The sequence below is a fragment of the Dasypus novemcinctus genome, chromosome 21, assembly GCF_030445035.2.
Source record: "Dasypus novemcinctus isolate mDasNov1 chromosome 21, mDasNov1.1.hap2, whole genome shotgun sequence".
In the NCBI taxonomy this organism is placed as follows: Eukaryota; Metazoa; Chordata; class Mammalia; order Cingulata; family Dasypodidae; genus Dasypus; species Dasypus novemcinctus.
In genome coordinates, this window is record NC_080693.1 from 50,512,928 (window position 1) to 50,527,598 (window position 14,671).

General features: G+C 36.2%; 1 protein-coding gene across 3 annotated transcripts in view; it reads right to left on the reverse strand.

The window, feature by feature from the left end:
- Positions 1-14,671, reverse strand: part of STXBP4 (syntaxin binding protein 4) — a 258,348-nt gene that overhangs the window by 189,631 nt on the left and 54,046 nt on the right. For all 3 annotated transcript variants that reach the window (XM_058283937.2, XM_058283935.2, XM_058283936.2), the window contains exons 4-6: positions 6,664-6,770; positions 6,254-6,473; positions 5,161-5,239 (exon numbers count right to left, since the gene is read on the reverse strand). In XM_058283937.2, coding sequence (XP_058139920.1) covers positions 5,161-5,239; positions 6,254-6,473; positions 6,664-6,770 — 406 coding nt within the window. The remainder of the gene's footprint in view (positions 1-5,160; positions 5,240-6,253; positions 6,474-6,663; positions 6,771-14,671) is intronic.

Here is a 14,671-nt window from a genome sequence, read left to right on the forward strand (position 1 = left end):
AATAGCCAATTATGCATTGTCAAATCCCACAGAAATATTTACTTGAAAGACAAACATACATCCTGACACCATCATTGGGCATAATTGTCAATGCCTTACTAATTGTAAGATGAAAAGTCATTTTTTCAAAAAGAGTAAAATCATATTAGAAATTCAAAAAGATCATGATATTTCTTTGACTGGCAAAACTGTTTATCTTACAGAATTCTGGAAGTACTGCAGAAACAATCATAAATGTAAATCATTTCAAGTTTGTACGTAAAGTATTAAAATAATATAGATTCAGAACTTTTCTAGCTAGCTTTTTCTTAAAGGTTATACTTCAGGTAGTACAAATGGACTCTCAGGAGTTGAGGTCCATATACCTCTCACCCATTCTCCAAAACATTCTCAATATACCCTTACTGATCATTTAGATGAGCCTTTGTCTATTGAATGAATAAGAAACCAGATGGCACAAGGGACTGGAATTGAACATTTATTTTAATATGCCCAAGTTTGTAAAACAAATTCCTACAATTCCTGTCAATTCCTACTATCTGAACTATCACTATTCTAAACACACTTTTAAATGCTTTTTTACTAGTTCTACACAGAAACAAGGAGGAAAAAAAAGTTTTTAAAATGTCACATCTTTATGCAGTGTTTTAAATTTTTTTAAATTTCTCAGAGCATCTGTCTCTAAGTACAAAATGATTTGCATTCTCTTTCTTAAGAACATAAGAAGCTCATATGAAAATAAATGGTCTTCCTCTAAACCTTTAACACATCTTTAACATTCTATGTAAAATATAGCTTATAGGTGTCAAGATAAAAAAAAAACTAGTTACTGCTTTTAGCTTTAAATGGAATCAAATCTTTAGCTGATACAAGAGACTGATATTTAGTATAATAGATTTTCAAAATTCTGATAAAAGCAACAAAGTTGCCTTTGTATTGTGGTATCTAACTGTTGGCTATGGGATAAAAAATATCACATGTATTTTTTTTTCCTCTTCTGAGAAATTCTGTGCCAAATCTAAAGTGTGGCATAAAAAATCAGCATGAAGTGGAATGGTATAGAAGACCAAACAGTAGATAAGTCAAACTTTATTTTTTATTTTTAAGGACTTGTGAGGCTAGTACTTCACAGTGACTTCTAGATTGGTACTTGACCTACAATTAAGGAACACTAACATTAGGTGGACCCAATTGGGCTTAGTTATGGTCTCATACCAAGACTTCCACTGGGTAGGAATCACTTAATTTAAGACTAAGTAGGGAAGCAGACTTGGCCCAGTGGTTAGGGCATCCGTCTACCACATGGGAAGTCTGCGGTTCAAACCCCGGGCCTCTTCGACCTGTGTGGAGCTGGCCCACGCGCAGCACTGATGCATGCAAGGAGTGTCATGCCACGCAGGGGTGTCCCCGCATAGGGGAGCCCCACGCGCAAGGACTGCGCCCCGTAAGGAGAGCCACCCAGTACGAAAAAAAGTTCAGCCTGCCCAGGAATGGCACCGCACACACGGAGAGCTGACACAGCAAGATGACGCAACAACAACAAAAGACTAAGTGTGTGGAAGGGTGGAAGAAGGGATAAGAGCAAGGTGGAGGGAAAAAAGTATCCAGAGAGTCATAGTGTGGGAGAAAGAAACAGGGACAACAACATATACATACACACTGAGTTTTCACTTACTTTTTTTTAATAGTTAAGCATAAAAATTTATTTTACAATGAAATCACAGAAGGTTAGCTCCTATTTATGCTTACTTCTAGCCAGGCAGTAAACTAAGTACTTTACTATATTAGCTCATTAATCTCACAATAACCACAATGTCTTTTTTTTTTTTAAGATTTATTTATTTCTCTCCCCTCCCCAGTTGTCTGTTCCCTGTGTCTATCTGCTGCGTGTTCTTCTTTGTCTGCTTCTGTCGTTGTCAGTGGCAGGGGAATTTGTGTTTCTTTTTGTTGTGTCATCTTGTTGTGTCAGCTCTCCGTGTGTGCGGTGCCATTCCTGGGCAGGCTGCACTTTTTTTTGCGCTGAGCAGCTCTCCTTACAGGGCACACCCCTTGCACGTGGGGCTCTCCTATGCAGGGGACACCCTGTGTGGCAGTGCACTCCTTGCGCGCATCAGCACTGTGCATGGGCCAAGGAGGCCCGGGGTTTGAACCACGGCCCTCCCATGTGGTAGGCGGAGGCCTTAACCGTCTTAGATATTATTATTCTATCCCAAAGATGAAGAGACCAAGGTCCAAAAAAGTGTAAAGATACTAGACTGAGGTCACATAGTTAGTAACTGACAGTGTTAGGCTTCTAATCTCTTATGATTCCAAAGCCAATGTCTTAAATGTGTCAATACCTTTCATCATCAGTTTTCCCACCTTTAAAGTGGGAAAGAAAACAGACCACCTCACAGTAGTAAAAGGTAAAACCAATAGACAATGATCTTGAAATATGAAGTATTAATATTAACACAGAGGCACTGCAATTAATTAGAAGATTTAATGCAAAATTTGACTAACTCCCTATTTAACAATATGCAATCAGGGCTTAATAAAATTCTGTTTGCTTCCAGCCAACTGTCTCCTTAAACCTTCACCTTTGAGTTGAATCTTAAGAGTGTCTGTCTATTACTGCTTTGGCAGTTCAGGCTACCTTGACTGAAAAGTCCCTCACAGACAACTTTCCTCATTTGCCAATAGCTTCTCTCTATCCAGCTCAAGATCTTTATTTACTCCTCTCTGGGTGTGAGACTTCTCAAATTATGGCTTGTTATTCTCTTGGATCTTCTGTTTCACTCTTCTTTTTAGAAGCAGAAAAGAATGCTTTATAAGGACAATCAATACTACTTAAATAACACCAAGAACCCTCCATGGGTATTTTTCCCCATCACTACTTGTTTTAGATTCAAAAGACTTAGTGCAGGAGAATTAAGGCTTATTCTACTGTTAAAGTTAAGAGAGTATTTCTTGTTAGTGGGTATAACTCAGTGGTCCCAGGTTCAATCTCTGGTATCTCCTAAAAAAAAAAAAAAGAGTATTTTTTGATTGATTTACTTAAGAATGTTTTTAGTATGCTTTCAGCTCATTCAAAAAATCATGCCATATTCAACTTACGGTATTAGTAAATCACTCTGGATTTTGAAAAAAGAAATTTAAATAGGTTAGTTTTTAAAAACATATTTTAGTACCATGTTGACTTTTGAAAATTCTAACCAGTTTCATACTTTGGGATGGCTTTGATATAGGAGCAGTGGTAGATTTATTTACCTTATTAAATTTATTTTGTTGAGGTTAACTTTAAAACTTGTTTATAATTTTTGAATAAATGCCATCTAGTTGAAGGAGTCTAGAAATGATAGTTAATGATCTAATATGGGAACAATCTATAATTAAGTACTTATAACAGACAAAAATCACAATGTATACATCACCTGGAGATAATTTAGGGTTGACTTCTTTCTCCCCCTACCCCAGAAACATCTAGCCGTTTCTGTAGATGTGAGAAAATGGGATGAGTTGATGCTGTTTCTATCCTAAAAACACTTTCCATTTTAATTGCACTTAAAAAAAAATTATTCCTTTAAAAACTTTTATTGCATATGAAGTGGAGCAGGGGGGAAAAATTCTACATAGGGAAAAAAATAATAAAAAATACAGTGGATCATTGCTACATGTGGGTCAGACGTTGCTGCCTTCATCACTCTGTCCTCTTCCTGCCCCACTGAAAAGTTTCTCCTCTTTTAATATGGTAGAGAAGAGTCTACCATCGTTGGTCCAATTAATTGCATTTTAATATTTACTTTATAAATAGCTTACTCAAATATATTTTTCATTAAATTATTTTTCTATGACAAAATCTAGCATTGTTTCTTATAGTCAGTGATATAAATTTACCTCAGTTGATTCATTATTCTATTATGATTCTTGTGCTCTATTTATACTTGTCTCCTAGAATCACCTGACATCCAGCTAGTCCTTAGCTCTGTGCTCATGGTTCTTCCATCACTTGGAATGAACTCCTTCCTTCACTCCATCAATTGATGTTTACTACTTCATTCAAGATTTGGATGATGTATGACTTTTACAAAGAAAACCTTTTGTAATTGATTATTGCATATTGTGACAAATCCTTTAATATATACTAGTTTTGGGGGTGGGGGAAAGTGTGCAGAATTGAATCCAAGATTGGAAGCTTTCATTTCTAGTCTAAACATATGCCTTGGAATATTATTTGAGCTGTTCTCTAGCCTGCAGTTTCTGTAATAATAATAACAAAATTTACTGAGCATATACTATGTACAAATAACAATGTTAAGTGCTTGACCTTTATGATCTCATTTTATCCTCACAGCAACCCTATGTGGCAACTATTTCAAGGTTACATAGCTAATAAGTTAGAAGCAGAATTTGACCCTCCAAGTTTATACAGAGCCTGGTGGTTAGCCACTGTGCCTTCCCTACACCATGCTCAGACCACTCACTCCTTCTTTCCTTAGACCACTCTTTTGTGTCTTTTTATTATATGTGTTGATGTGTTATTCATTCACAAGACAGTATGCTCTTTAGAGTACTTTTTTTTTAAAAAATTTGGGCCATGAATAAAGCTTGATAAACACCACCTCCCTTTTTTTATTAGCTTACGCAACTAACCCTTTATTGTTTTAAAATGTTAGTAAATCATTTCATGGTAGTTAAGAACCAGTAATATTAAAGTCACAATATTGATTTCCTTTCTAATTTATATCTACGTAACCTCACTGCAAAAACACCAAAATATATTTCTTTTTTAAGCTATGTTCTTTTTCATAATGCATTCTCTGAAAGGTGCATTTAATATACCTCACCAATATTTCACTAAAAGGACAAGGCAACCTAATCTTGATTTATAGAAGAGTTTTCATTATTTGGTTCCAACAGTTCATTTTATTATAGCTTAGTAGACACTGTTATGATAATGCATCTTTTAAAATATCACCTTTTGTTCAGGGAAATTTCCAAAGAAGTCATAACCTAACAGGGACCACTGGACAATACTTCTCATTTTGCTTTTTTTATTCATGGAAGGAAAAAAGGAATAAGGAAACCTTCTTTAAAGTCTATTAAGTCACATTAAGTGCTCTTCATTGAGAGAGAGTAATTGAAAAAAATAACAGGAAAGAGGATTAAATGTGAATTTACCTGTATTAGACATATCTGTAGGGCTGTTATCTGAAGAAGTAATTGGAATATGTTCTGTTTTCTTGCATCCAGTTTTTATCTATGAAAGAAAATGAGAAACAGGAAAGGTCATTTTCTAAAGTAGGTCAAAGACCAGACTAGAAGCTCATGTTAACATAAAAAGTATGGTTAAAGAGAGTAAAGCAATATTCTAAAAAATATGAAACCTCTAAAATTTTGGTATATTCATCTTCAAACAAAGCAATTTCAAAATCAAAGGTACAACTGCTTTCAGCTCTACCACATCCAAGGACAACAAAATATAAGGCCATGCACCCTGGTTTTTAAAAAGTATTATAACCCCAAATGAAAAAGAATAAGGGACTGATAGAAAAAATTTATAGTATGTGTCGACCAGCATGTACCTGAACCTCAATTAACCTTTGACAAATTTTAATTCATTCACTGAAAGCCTGAGTTTCCTGTTTCATTTCATAGCTAACACAGATTTAGAGTATATGCTCTATTTTATAACTTTGAATAATTAGAGCACTGATAAATTTAATCTGGAAATTTATCATTTTGTATAATTCTAATAAGGCAAACTATATTCTAGCTTACTCATACCAGGGAATGCTATCTACCTAGACTGGATGATTAGGATTAGTCTCACTGTGTGGTAAAGAAGCTAAGGAATAAAGGGTAAGATTACCTAACTCTAATCAAGCAGAAAACAGAAATCACAATGAACTGAACCATATTAGAGACTGTATGACAGTAACATGACCTTCCTAACATAATTTTGTTTTATTGTGGTAACATATATACAACATAAAATTTCCCATCCATGCCATCTTGGTATGTCTTTATGATGCTATTGTGTCATGTTGATATTTTCTAACTGATCACGATTCTCTGGAGTCAGGATATACTCTTGAGGTTGTGTTTATTGTTAACATAGCATAAAATCTTGTATATAAAACAAGAAAAACTTTCAAAGATATTAAGTTGTTAATAAACTATGTTACCAATATTACAATTCCATATATATTTAACAAACAAAACATATAGGGGCTTATGGACTACATATGTGAACAGAGAAATTTAAACTTACCGTACTAGTCTTAAAAGAAGGTAAAATGGCATCTTTTATTTTGGGAGGAGATGAGATCTTTGGAATAAGTATTTCAGGGGGAGAAGAAAGATGACTAAACGTTGTGGTTTGAGGTTTGGATTCTCCTGAAGCTTGTAAAAGGAATGTACGAGATAGATTTTCTGGATGACTTCCATCAGTTTTTTGTCTAATGAATGCTATCTCCCAAGCAGATTCTGACCTAGCATTAAAAAGAAACCACTTTATAGATTTGTTATGGATATAGTATAATTCAATTCTAAGACAATGTATTGAGTATTAGGAAAAAATATTTTTTTTAGAGTCTACAGGACTTAGTTAAGAAATTTTAAATTACTCTTTTTAAGGAGACATGCTAAATGATTCACTCTATCTATGGACAGAATAGTTACCTCAGCTTGGTTCTGGTAATTATGCTTTTTGCTTCTTCAAATGATACACCAATCATAGATTCCTTATTTACTGAGACAAGTTGATCTCCTGGCTTCAAACGTCCATCCTAATAAAAATAGAAAAATTTAAAAAGAAGCCATTTATGGTATTTTTTGGAAAATAATTAATGCAATTAAATGCAAAGAAATGTTATAATGAAGAATGAAAAATAGACGAGAGACAACTCTTAGATAAAGAATCTCATTATTAAAAGGTTTTGATTAAAGCCTGGTTTGATAACATACAGAAGTAAATCGAATAATTCACTTATTCCTTGAATAAGCATGTGCATAAAGGAATCCTGAATATATGAGGACATAGCCCGGAATACCAGAAAGAGGGACATATTTTAAAACCTCGGCAATATGAGACTGATAAAGCTCTGACTTTGTGATAAGGTAGGCCAAATAACCCTGGGAGATCTCAGAAGAAAAGACTCATTTACCTTAGTTTCTGAGCATTCCCCAACCTAGCTGTAAAGATTTATCCCATATTTAGAATTCAGAACCTTTCAGTCAAGGATCTTAATTATATTAATCCTACTCATAATCAGCTCATGATAAAAAAAAAAATGTTCTTTACTCGATCAGCTATCACACCTCTGACCCAGAATAGTTGGTTTGCATGCAGCTTCAACCATGTTCTGCTCATAATGATGAATTCTAACTGGCTGCCTGCCTGTCTTTGCTTAATCCTGGCTCTGCCCATATCTAGCCTATCTGAACAGGACAGAGCATATCAGTCAGAAGATTTAATGCATTTATTAGGCAAATTTCTCTTCACTTGTTTTTTTTTTCCTATTGATTCAAACTGGAAAATAAAAATGTGTTCTCTTCATTTTCCAGTCCTATGATACTTCTCCATTTATCATTAGTACAAAAGCAGAAAGCATTATTTTTATAACTACAGAAAAAGTTTACATGGTTAAAAGCTAGACTTTCACCCTGATAATATTTAAGCAACTTCCACTAATACAAGGGAACATTTTCTTCAAACTCTTATCTACATTTCTTAGATGATTGATCTTTGATCTGAACTATATTATATACAATAATGGTGATTTACATTTATTTTACTGTTAAATAACAATATAATAGCTACTTTTGTTTTTTAAAAAGACATCTAAAATATTGTTTCTTCTACTGAATAGAGTACATAGGAAAATAAATAAATAATTATAAAATATTTATCAAAAAAGTTTATAGGCACGTTATCTTAAATATGTGTTAAAGTTGTTATAACCCACACACACCATGACAACTATGACCCTTCTGAAATAGAAACATTATTAAAATAAACTAAACCAAAAGAGGCTATTTGATTTTAAAAGTATATAAAATTAGAAAGTTAATTTGAATTTTAAATAAATGTAAATGATAAAATATAAATAGCAAACTTAGAGAAGATAACACAATAGCTATATATTCACAGGTGATTGTTTTTTCTTCCATTTGATAAATATATGCGGAGAAAAACACAATAGTAATGCTGGAAAAGCCTAAGCAATATGGAGAAAGTATCCAACATATGGATCTTGCAAATGTTTCCTATATGTTCAGTAAAATGGAAGGGATGGTTTTATCAGATTTTTGTAAATATGGACCTGAATCACCTGGGCCCAAATCTTATTACAGCTTGGTTACATATGCATTTAAATCAAATACACCCTGACACACACTGATGTACATTATCTTGCAATTTAATATGCTAAATTTTAGCTGCCAGAAGTCATTCATTCAAGGTTAAGGTGAAATAGTAACAAATACCAAAAACAACTATATATTTTTGTTTCAGGTAAAAAGATAAGGCTAATAAAAAGCAAGGAAGGGGAAACATGTGGCTCAACCAACTGGGCTCCCGTCTACCATATAGGAGGTCCAGGGTTTGATGCCCAGGGCCTCCTGGTGAGGGCAACCTGGTCCACACAGAGTGCTGGCCCACACTGGAACGCCGCCCTGAGCAGGAGTGCCTCCCTGCATGGGAATGCCACCCAGCGTGGGAAAGCCACCCTGTGCAGGAGTGCTGGCTGACACTGAGAACTGGTGCAGCAAGATGACACAACAAGAGACACAGAGGAGAGAAGATAAGAAGACATAGCAGAAAGGGAGCTGAGGTGGCGCAAGAGAGTAACTGCTTTTCTTCCATTCCGGAAGGACCCAGGATCAGTTCCCGGAGATGCGTGATGAGAATACAAGCAGACACAGAAGAACACACAGCAAATGGACACAGAGAACAGAAAATGGGGGGAAATGGGCAGGGAGGAGTAGTAAATAAAATAAATCATTAAAAAAAAAAAAGCAAGGAAGGATGAACACAAAATTCAGGAAAGTGCTTATTTTTGGGAAGGAGAGAGGGGAATGTGAAGTGGGGTAGCATACAGGTAGCCTAAACGGTACTTAAAATTTCTATTTCTTAAATCAAATGGTAACTCTAAGTGGATTCACAGGTGTTCATCTTATACTATGCTTCATAAATTACATCCGTGTTCCAATATTTTTTGTATGTGTTGAATATGACATCATTAAAAAGAAAAGAAATTATCCACCTCTTCCCCCCCAAAATAAAAAGAAAGTTCATGCAGTTTGCCCTAATATACCTAACTAGCTGAATATTTTGGTTCTACATTCTAGAACTAGCATTTGAAGGGTTATATAAAAACTTTTTTAATCTAATTTTTTAAACAGATTTTTGTCATTGTTGAGTCTAGCTCTAAATTATTTTGATTTTGCAAGATAACTCCTTATTAGAACCAGTTTTAAAAAGTAGATTTTAACTGAAATTTAATAACTATACTATTATCAACTATATCCCAAAATCTGGCAGCCAATCATGGAAGAAAATAAAGGGAAAAATGAAGTAAGCCCTGCTTTAGCTGAGCAAAGCATTAAGAGGTCAGTGATAAGGAGTGAAAGCATCTTTTACAATTGGGGTGGTAGACAGCAAATATTAGCTTGTTTTGTTTTAATCCAAATGTTCTGGTATTAAGAGTTCTTTCCTTTTACTAAATTTCCCAGAAAAGAGAAAATTCCACAATGTTGACCACAGTCCAGTGGCAACCGACTTGCCTTTCATTTGAGCAGGAGTTAACTCTTCTATTGGAGCTTATGCCTTCAAAGACAGTGAACTGAAGAGGAAAGAACATGGGTTGGCAGTCAGAGGATCTGAATTTGAATTTTAGATCTATTAACTCGCTAGCTAGATCTTCACAAACAATGAAATGCGGCAGGGCACAGAATCCTGTTCACAGGCAACTCAGAACTTGATTTCTTGGGCTGTATTGTTTGAAGGCAGCTGTTTCCATGTATCTTAAAGACATCATCGCTGGTTGTCAGGGATGTGGGATAAAAAAAAAAGACTACAGAAAATAATGAGTGGGCAATAGGGATTAGGCTGAGCTACCACCTCCCACATTCTCTTCCCAGGCTAGATTTGGAGGTTTCATCACAGTTGCACACTGTAAACAGTCCATATGAAAAGCACTCAAGGATCCAAATAAATATACATTGTATTAATGTACATGGATATATTCAAGTAGCATTTTCTAGCAGGACAAGAGTCAGAGAAGAGAGAAAGAATAATGCATTCTGAGTGTGGCTTCTGGTATTTATATATTCTTTTCTCCTAAAAAGTATTCACAGGTTTTTTGTTTTGTTTTGTTTTTTGCTTTGCCTTCTAGAATAAGATCTTAACTGATCATGTGAATTCGTGAACCTGTTTAAAAGTCAGACCTGCAAACGAAAACAAAGCTATTTTTGTAAAAGTCTGGCATTTTAAACCAGTGAATTTGGCCCCAGCTGGATGAATGCATAAGTGAAGATACTAACTTCAGGGATATGCAGAGGCCTCTTCCACACAGTCTAGATTTCCATTTAGCAGTTACTGAGCAACGCATGACGTGCCAGGCAAGGTGCTAAGACTCACATGCTGAACGTAGAGCCTGAATTCTTTCACATAGACACTCATGAAGGAGTTAAAATAATAATATATTCCTGACCACTTCAACACTTCCTTTAAAAATACTGCTCATTTCAGACTATAATGACTTTATCATATACTTTTCTATATAATGTGTTACTCTACTCTTCATTCTGCAAATCTTGGGATTCCTTTCTCATATTTACACAAGCTGTTGACTGGAGTAGCCTTCCTTTAATACCAGGAACTAATGTGGATTTAGGCATATTGTTTAACTGCTACTGGCCTCCATTTTCTTAGCTGTAAAGTGAGGATAAATTCCTATCACACAAAGATGCTATGAAAGCTAAACAACATATGTAAAATTCTAGCACACTGCCATTTCTGTTACGGGTAAACACATTGATTGCAAAACTTCATCACATTATTCCTCAAACTGAGAACCTTCAATAGTGGGAAAAAGTTGAAACTCTTTAACTTCCTAAACCCAGCACAACAAACTAGCGCCAACTTACTTTGTTTCAACCTCACCTTGTAACTTCCCTCCCCCGCATATACTTCATTTTATTCTCAGAGAATATTCCTCAAATCAGCTATGACAGTTTGATGTCCTTTTTTGAATCCCCAAAGATTATGTTCTTAAACTAATCTATTCCTGTGGCTGTGGTACCCTTTGATTGCATTAGATTCACTTTAGATCAGGGGTTCTTAACCTTTTTTGTTCCACGGACCCCTTTGCTAGTCAAGTGAAAACCCCTTTCTAAGTCCACACTATACTGTATTATTTAATATATCACACTCACACCAGCACATGCCCGCAAGAATAATGTTTCGAATTTCAATTCAAACTCATGGACCCCTTGTTAAGAACCCCCACTTTAGATTGATTGATTTTGATTGGACTCTATCAGTGAGGTGTGACTCACATTGAGTCTCTGTTTGTTTGTTTTTTAAATAATTTTTCAGTTTATTTTTATTTCTTTCCCCCAGATGGCTCCCTCATCTGTTTGCTGGTTGACTTTGCTCATTGTCTGCCTCCTGTTATTGTTTTTTTTCTTTAGGAGGCACTAGGAACCATACCTGGGACCTCCCATGTTGGAGGCCAGTGTTCAACTGCTTGAACCACATCCGCTCCCTTGCTGGGTCTTATATAAACAGACAGAGAGAGAGAGAGACAGAGAGAAGGGAAACTGTAATGTGAGAAAGGACTTGTGGACTTGAGGATCGTTAGCAGCCAAAGCTTAAGCATGAAGCCCCAAGAGGCTAGGCCCGTGCAGCAGTTCAGGGCTCCAAAAGCCCTATGCCTGGTTGCTGACAGCTGAGCTCTGGGAGACAGAAAATTCTGGAAGGAAAGGCAGAGACTGGTGGCCATCTTGCTTTGCCACATGGCAGGACCCCAGGATCACCAATACCTGACTTTGATGAGAAAGTATCTCTGATGGTGTCTTGATTTGGACATTTCATAGCCTCAGAACTGTAAGCTTTTACCCCTAGCAAGTTTCCCATTATAAAAGCCAATCCATTTCTGGTACTTTCCATTGGCAGCCCTTTGGCAAACTAAAGACACCAGCCACAATCTTTCAAACCTTATTGTTTTTACACAAATTAATTCCTGTCTAGAGTGCCACCACCCAAACTTCTACTTCTCTATCTAATGAACTCCCACTTATCCTTCATAATGAAATTCAAACATCATCTCTGCTGCAAGTCCTTTATTTCCTATTCCCTAGATTAATTCTCCCTAGATTAACTGCTCCTTTCTCTTGGCTCCAAAGGCACTTTTACTTACCTACATTATTATACTTAACTTGGTGATGTCCTTATTTGCTTACATAACTTTCTTTCCTCATTAGATGACACTGATTCAACAAATTCCCAACTAGCAAACTGATTATTTCATTTTGCCAGAACCATGTCCTTTTCATGATTGTTTCACCCAGCATAGTGCTAGATACACAGTATGTCTACAATAACTGAGTGAGGCCCAGGAAACAACCTGAGGAAACTAAGATGTCTCTGATAGAAACAATAATGGCAAAGAGAGTGAAGATGCAAAGCAAACCCTCTTGGATGCTACTCTTTCAGCTCCCCCTCAGTGGGGTGGGTTCCTTCATCCTTTGCGATCAGAGGTCTCATCCTGCTATTTATCCAAAAGCCTTGGCCCTGCTTCCAGTAATATGCTTAGAAAATGCTAAAAACAGATTTCCTCTGAAAGGTAAATATGCCCTACTTCAATCTTTTGTGAACAATGACTAGCAATTAGCATCTGTATCTGTGTGATCTCATCACTACCTATAAAGTTTCATAAAGAAAAGTCCTGGGAAGCGGCTGGGCTCAAGCAATTGAGCTCCCAATTACCATATGGAGGACCTAGATTCGATCCCCAGGACCTCCTGTTAAAAAAAGAAAAAAGGCATCCCAGACCTGTGCGGAGAGGCAAGACAAAGAGGTGAGGTGCACTTCTGTGAGCTGCCACATGCAGCTCAGAAAGGTGTGGCAAAACTACACACCAAAAAAGGCGATGTGACAACCAAAAAAAAAAAAGTCCTGAAGTTATCAAATCTATGACGTAATTGATTGGAAGATAAACTATTTTTATGTACCACAATGAGAGAAAAATGCTTCCAATTAAGCTATGACATTGGCTGTAAAATCCATTCCAATTTCAGACATGCTAGGGGAAGTACATATATATGATATATGTATATACATGTTTTATGTGTATGTATCTTATATGTGTGTGTTAAGAAGGTAGAATGTGTCCTGACACAATGAGCCAGTGAGGAAAGCTATCTTTGTGTGGATCCCAGATGGTGGCAGTGTCAGGGTTAAGAGGCAGGTCAGTGATCTTGCAAAAGTGAGAGAATAACTAAAGACCCTTTATTCATTCTTCAAGAAGAATTAATTGAGCAATTACTATGTGTGGGCACCACAATGGGGATAGCCTCGTACATAAAATCAAATAGAATCTTTGAAAACATATTGTCTTGTCGTTCAGGCAAAGTTAATATAATAATCACAGATGTTGATATATAATTGCAGAGCTAAATCGATGATATGAAAGGAAGGAACAAGACCTAGGAACACATCTAGGAAAGAAACCTGGCCCACATTGAGAGCAATCAGGAAGACATCCCTAAGAGAGTAATCTTTAGAATTGACATCTGGAAGTAACAGAGGTGGGGTGGGGGTGAGGACTATTTCTATTCAGAGGCAATAGTAAATGAAATGAGAAAGAACTTGACCTCTTCCAGTATATGAAAGAATGCTATTATGTTTGAAGCATGACATGGAAAGCCAGAGAAATAGAAGGCAAAAGCTGCACTATTCTGAACCCTGTAGGCAACTAATTATCAGTAAGATTGATTGGGAGTGAAATGGGCATGGAGCTTAAGAGCAGGAGAAAGCTTTTGTGAGGTCTGATACAAACTTATGGTAGTTTAGGCTATGGTAATAGCAGTAAAGATCAAGAAGATTGATGGGCACAAGAGATATTTAGACAGTAATAAAGTGAACAGTATGTGCTAAGGAATTAGATATGGGAGTTAAAAGAGAGGAAATAGTTATGAGGCTCTTAGGTTTTCTGACTATGTAACTGGAAGATTGGGAACATCATGATGAGATGGGCAAATGAAGATGCGATGTGAATTTCATGAGTTCTGTCTCAGACATGTTGAGTTTGAGATACCTTTGAGAGATGCAAGTAGAAATGTAGATCAGGCAATTGCTTATGTGAGTATGAAGTGTAAAGGAGTAAACCAGAAAAGAGTCTGAAATTGAACTCTGTGGTCTCCAGACTAATATGGGACCAGCTGATAGGGTGCAAGGGGCCTTGGAGTTCTCATATTCCCTTACCTCAGTACCCAATATATTTGTTATCAACCTGTAGGCTGCCTCTAGAGCTGGGGGAACTTCCAGTTCATACTTGAACTGGAAAAATGTGTTCATAATGTCCCAAATTTGAACATATTTTGGTTCTACTCAACTTGCATTGTATTTCATATTTGCTAGGAAGAAACACTTGTGTGTGTGGGGGTGGGGAGGGCAAGAAAT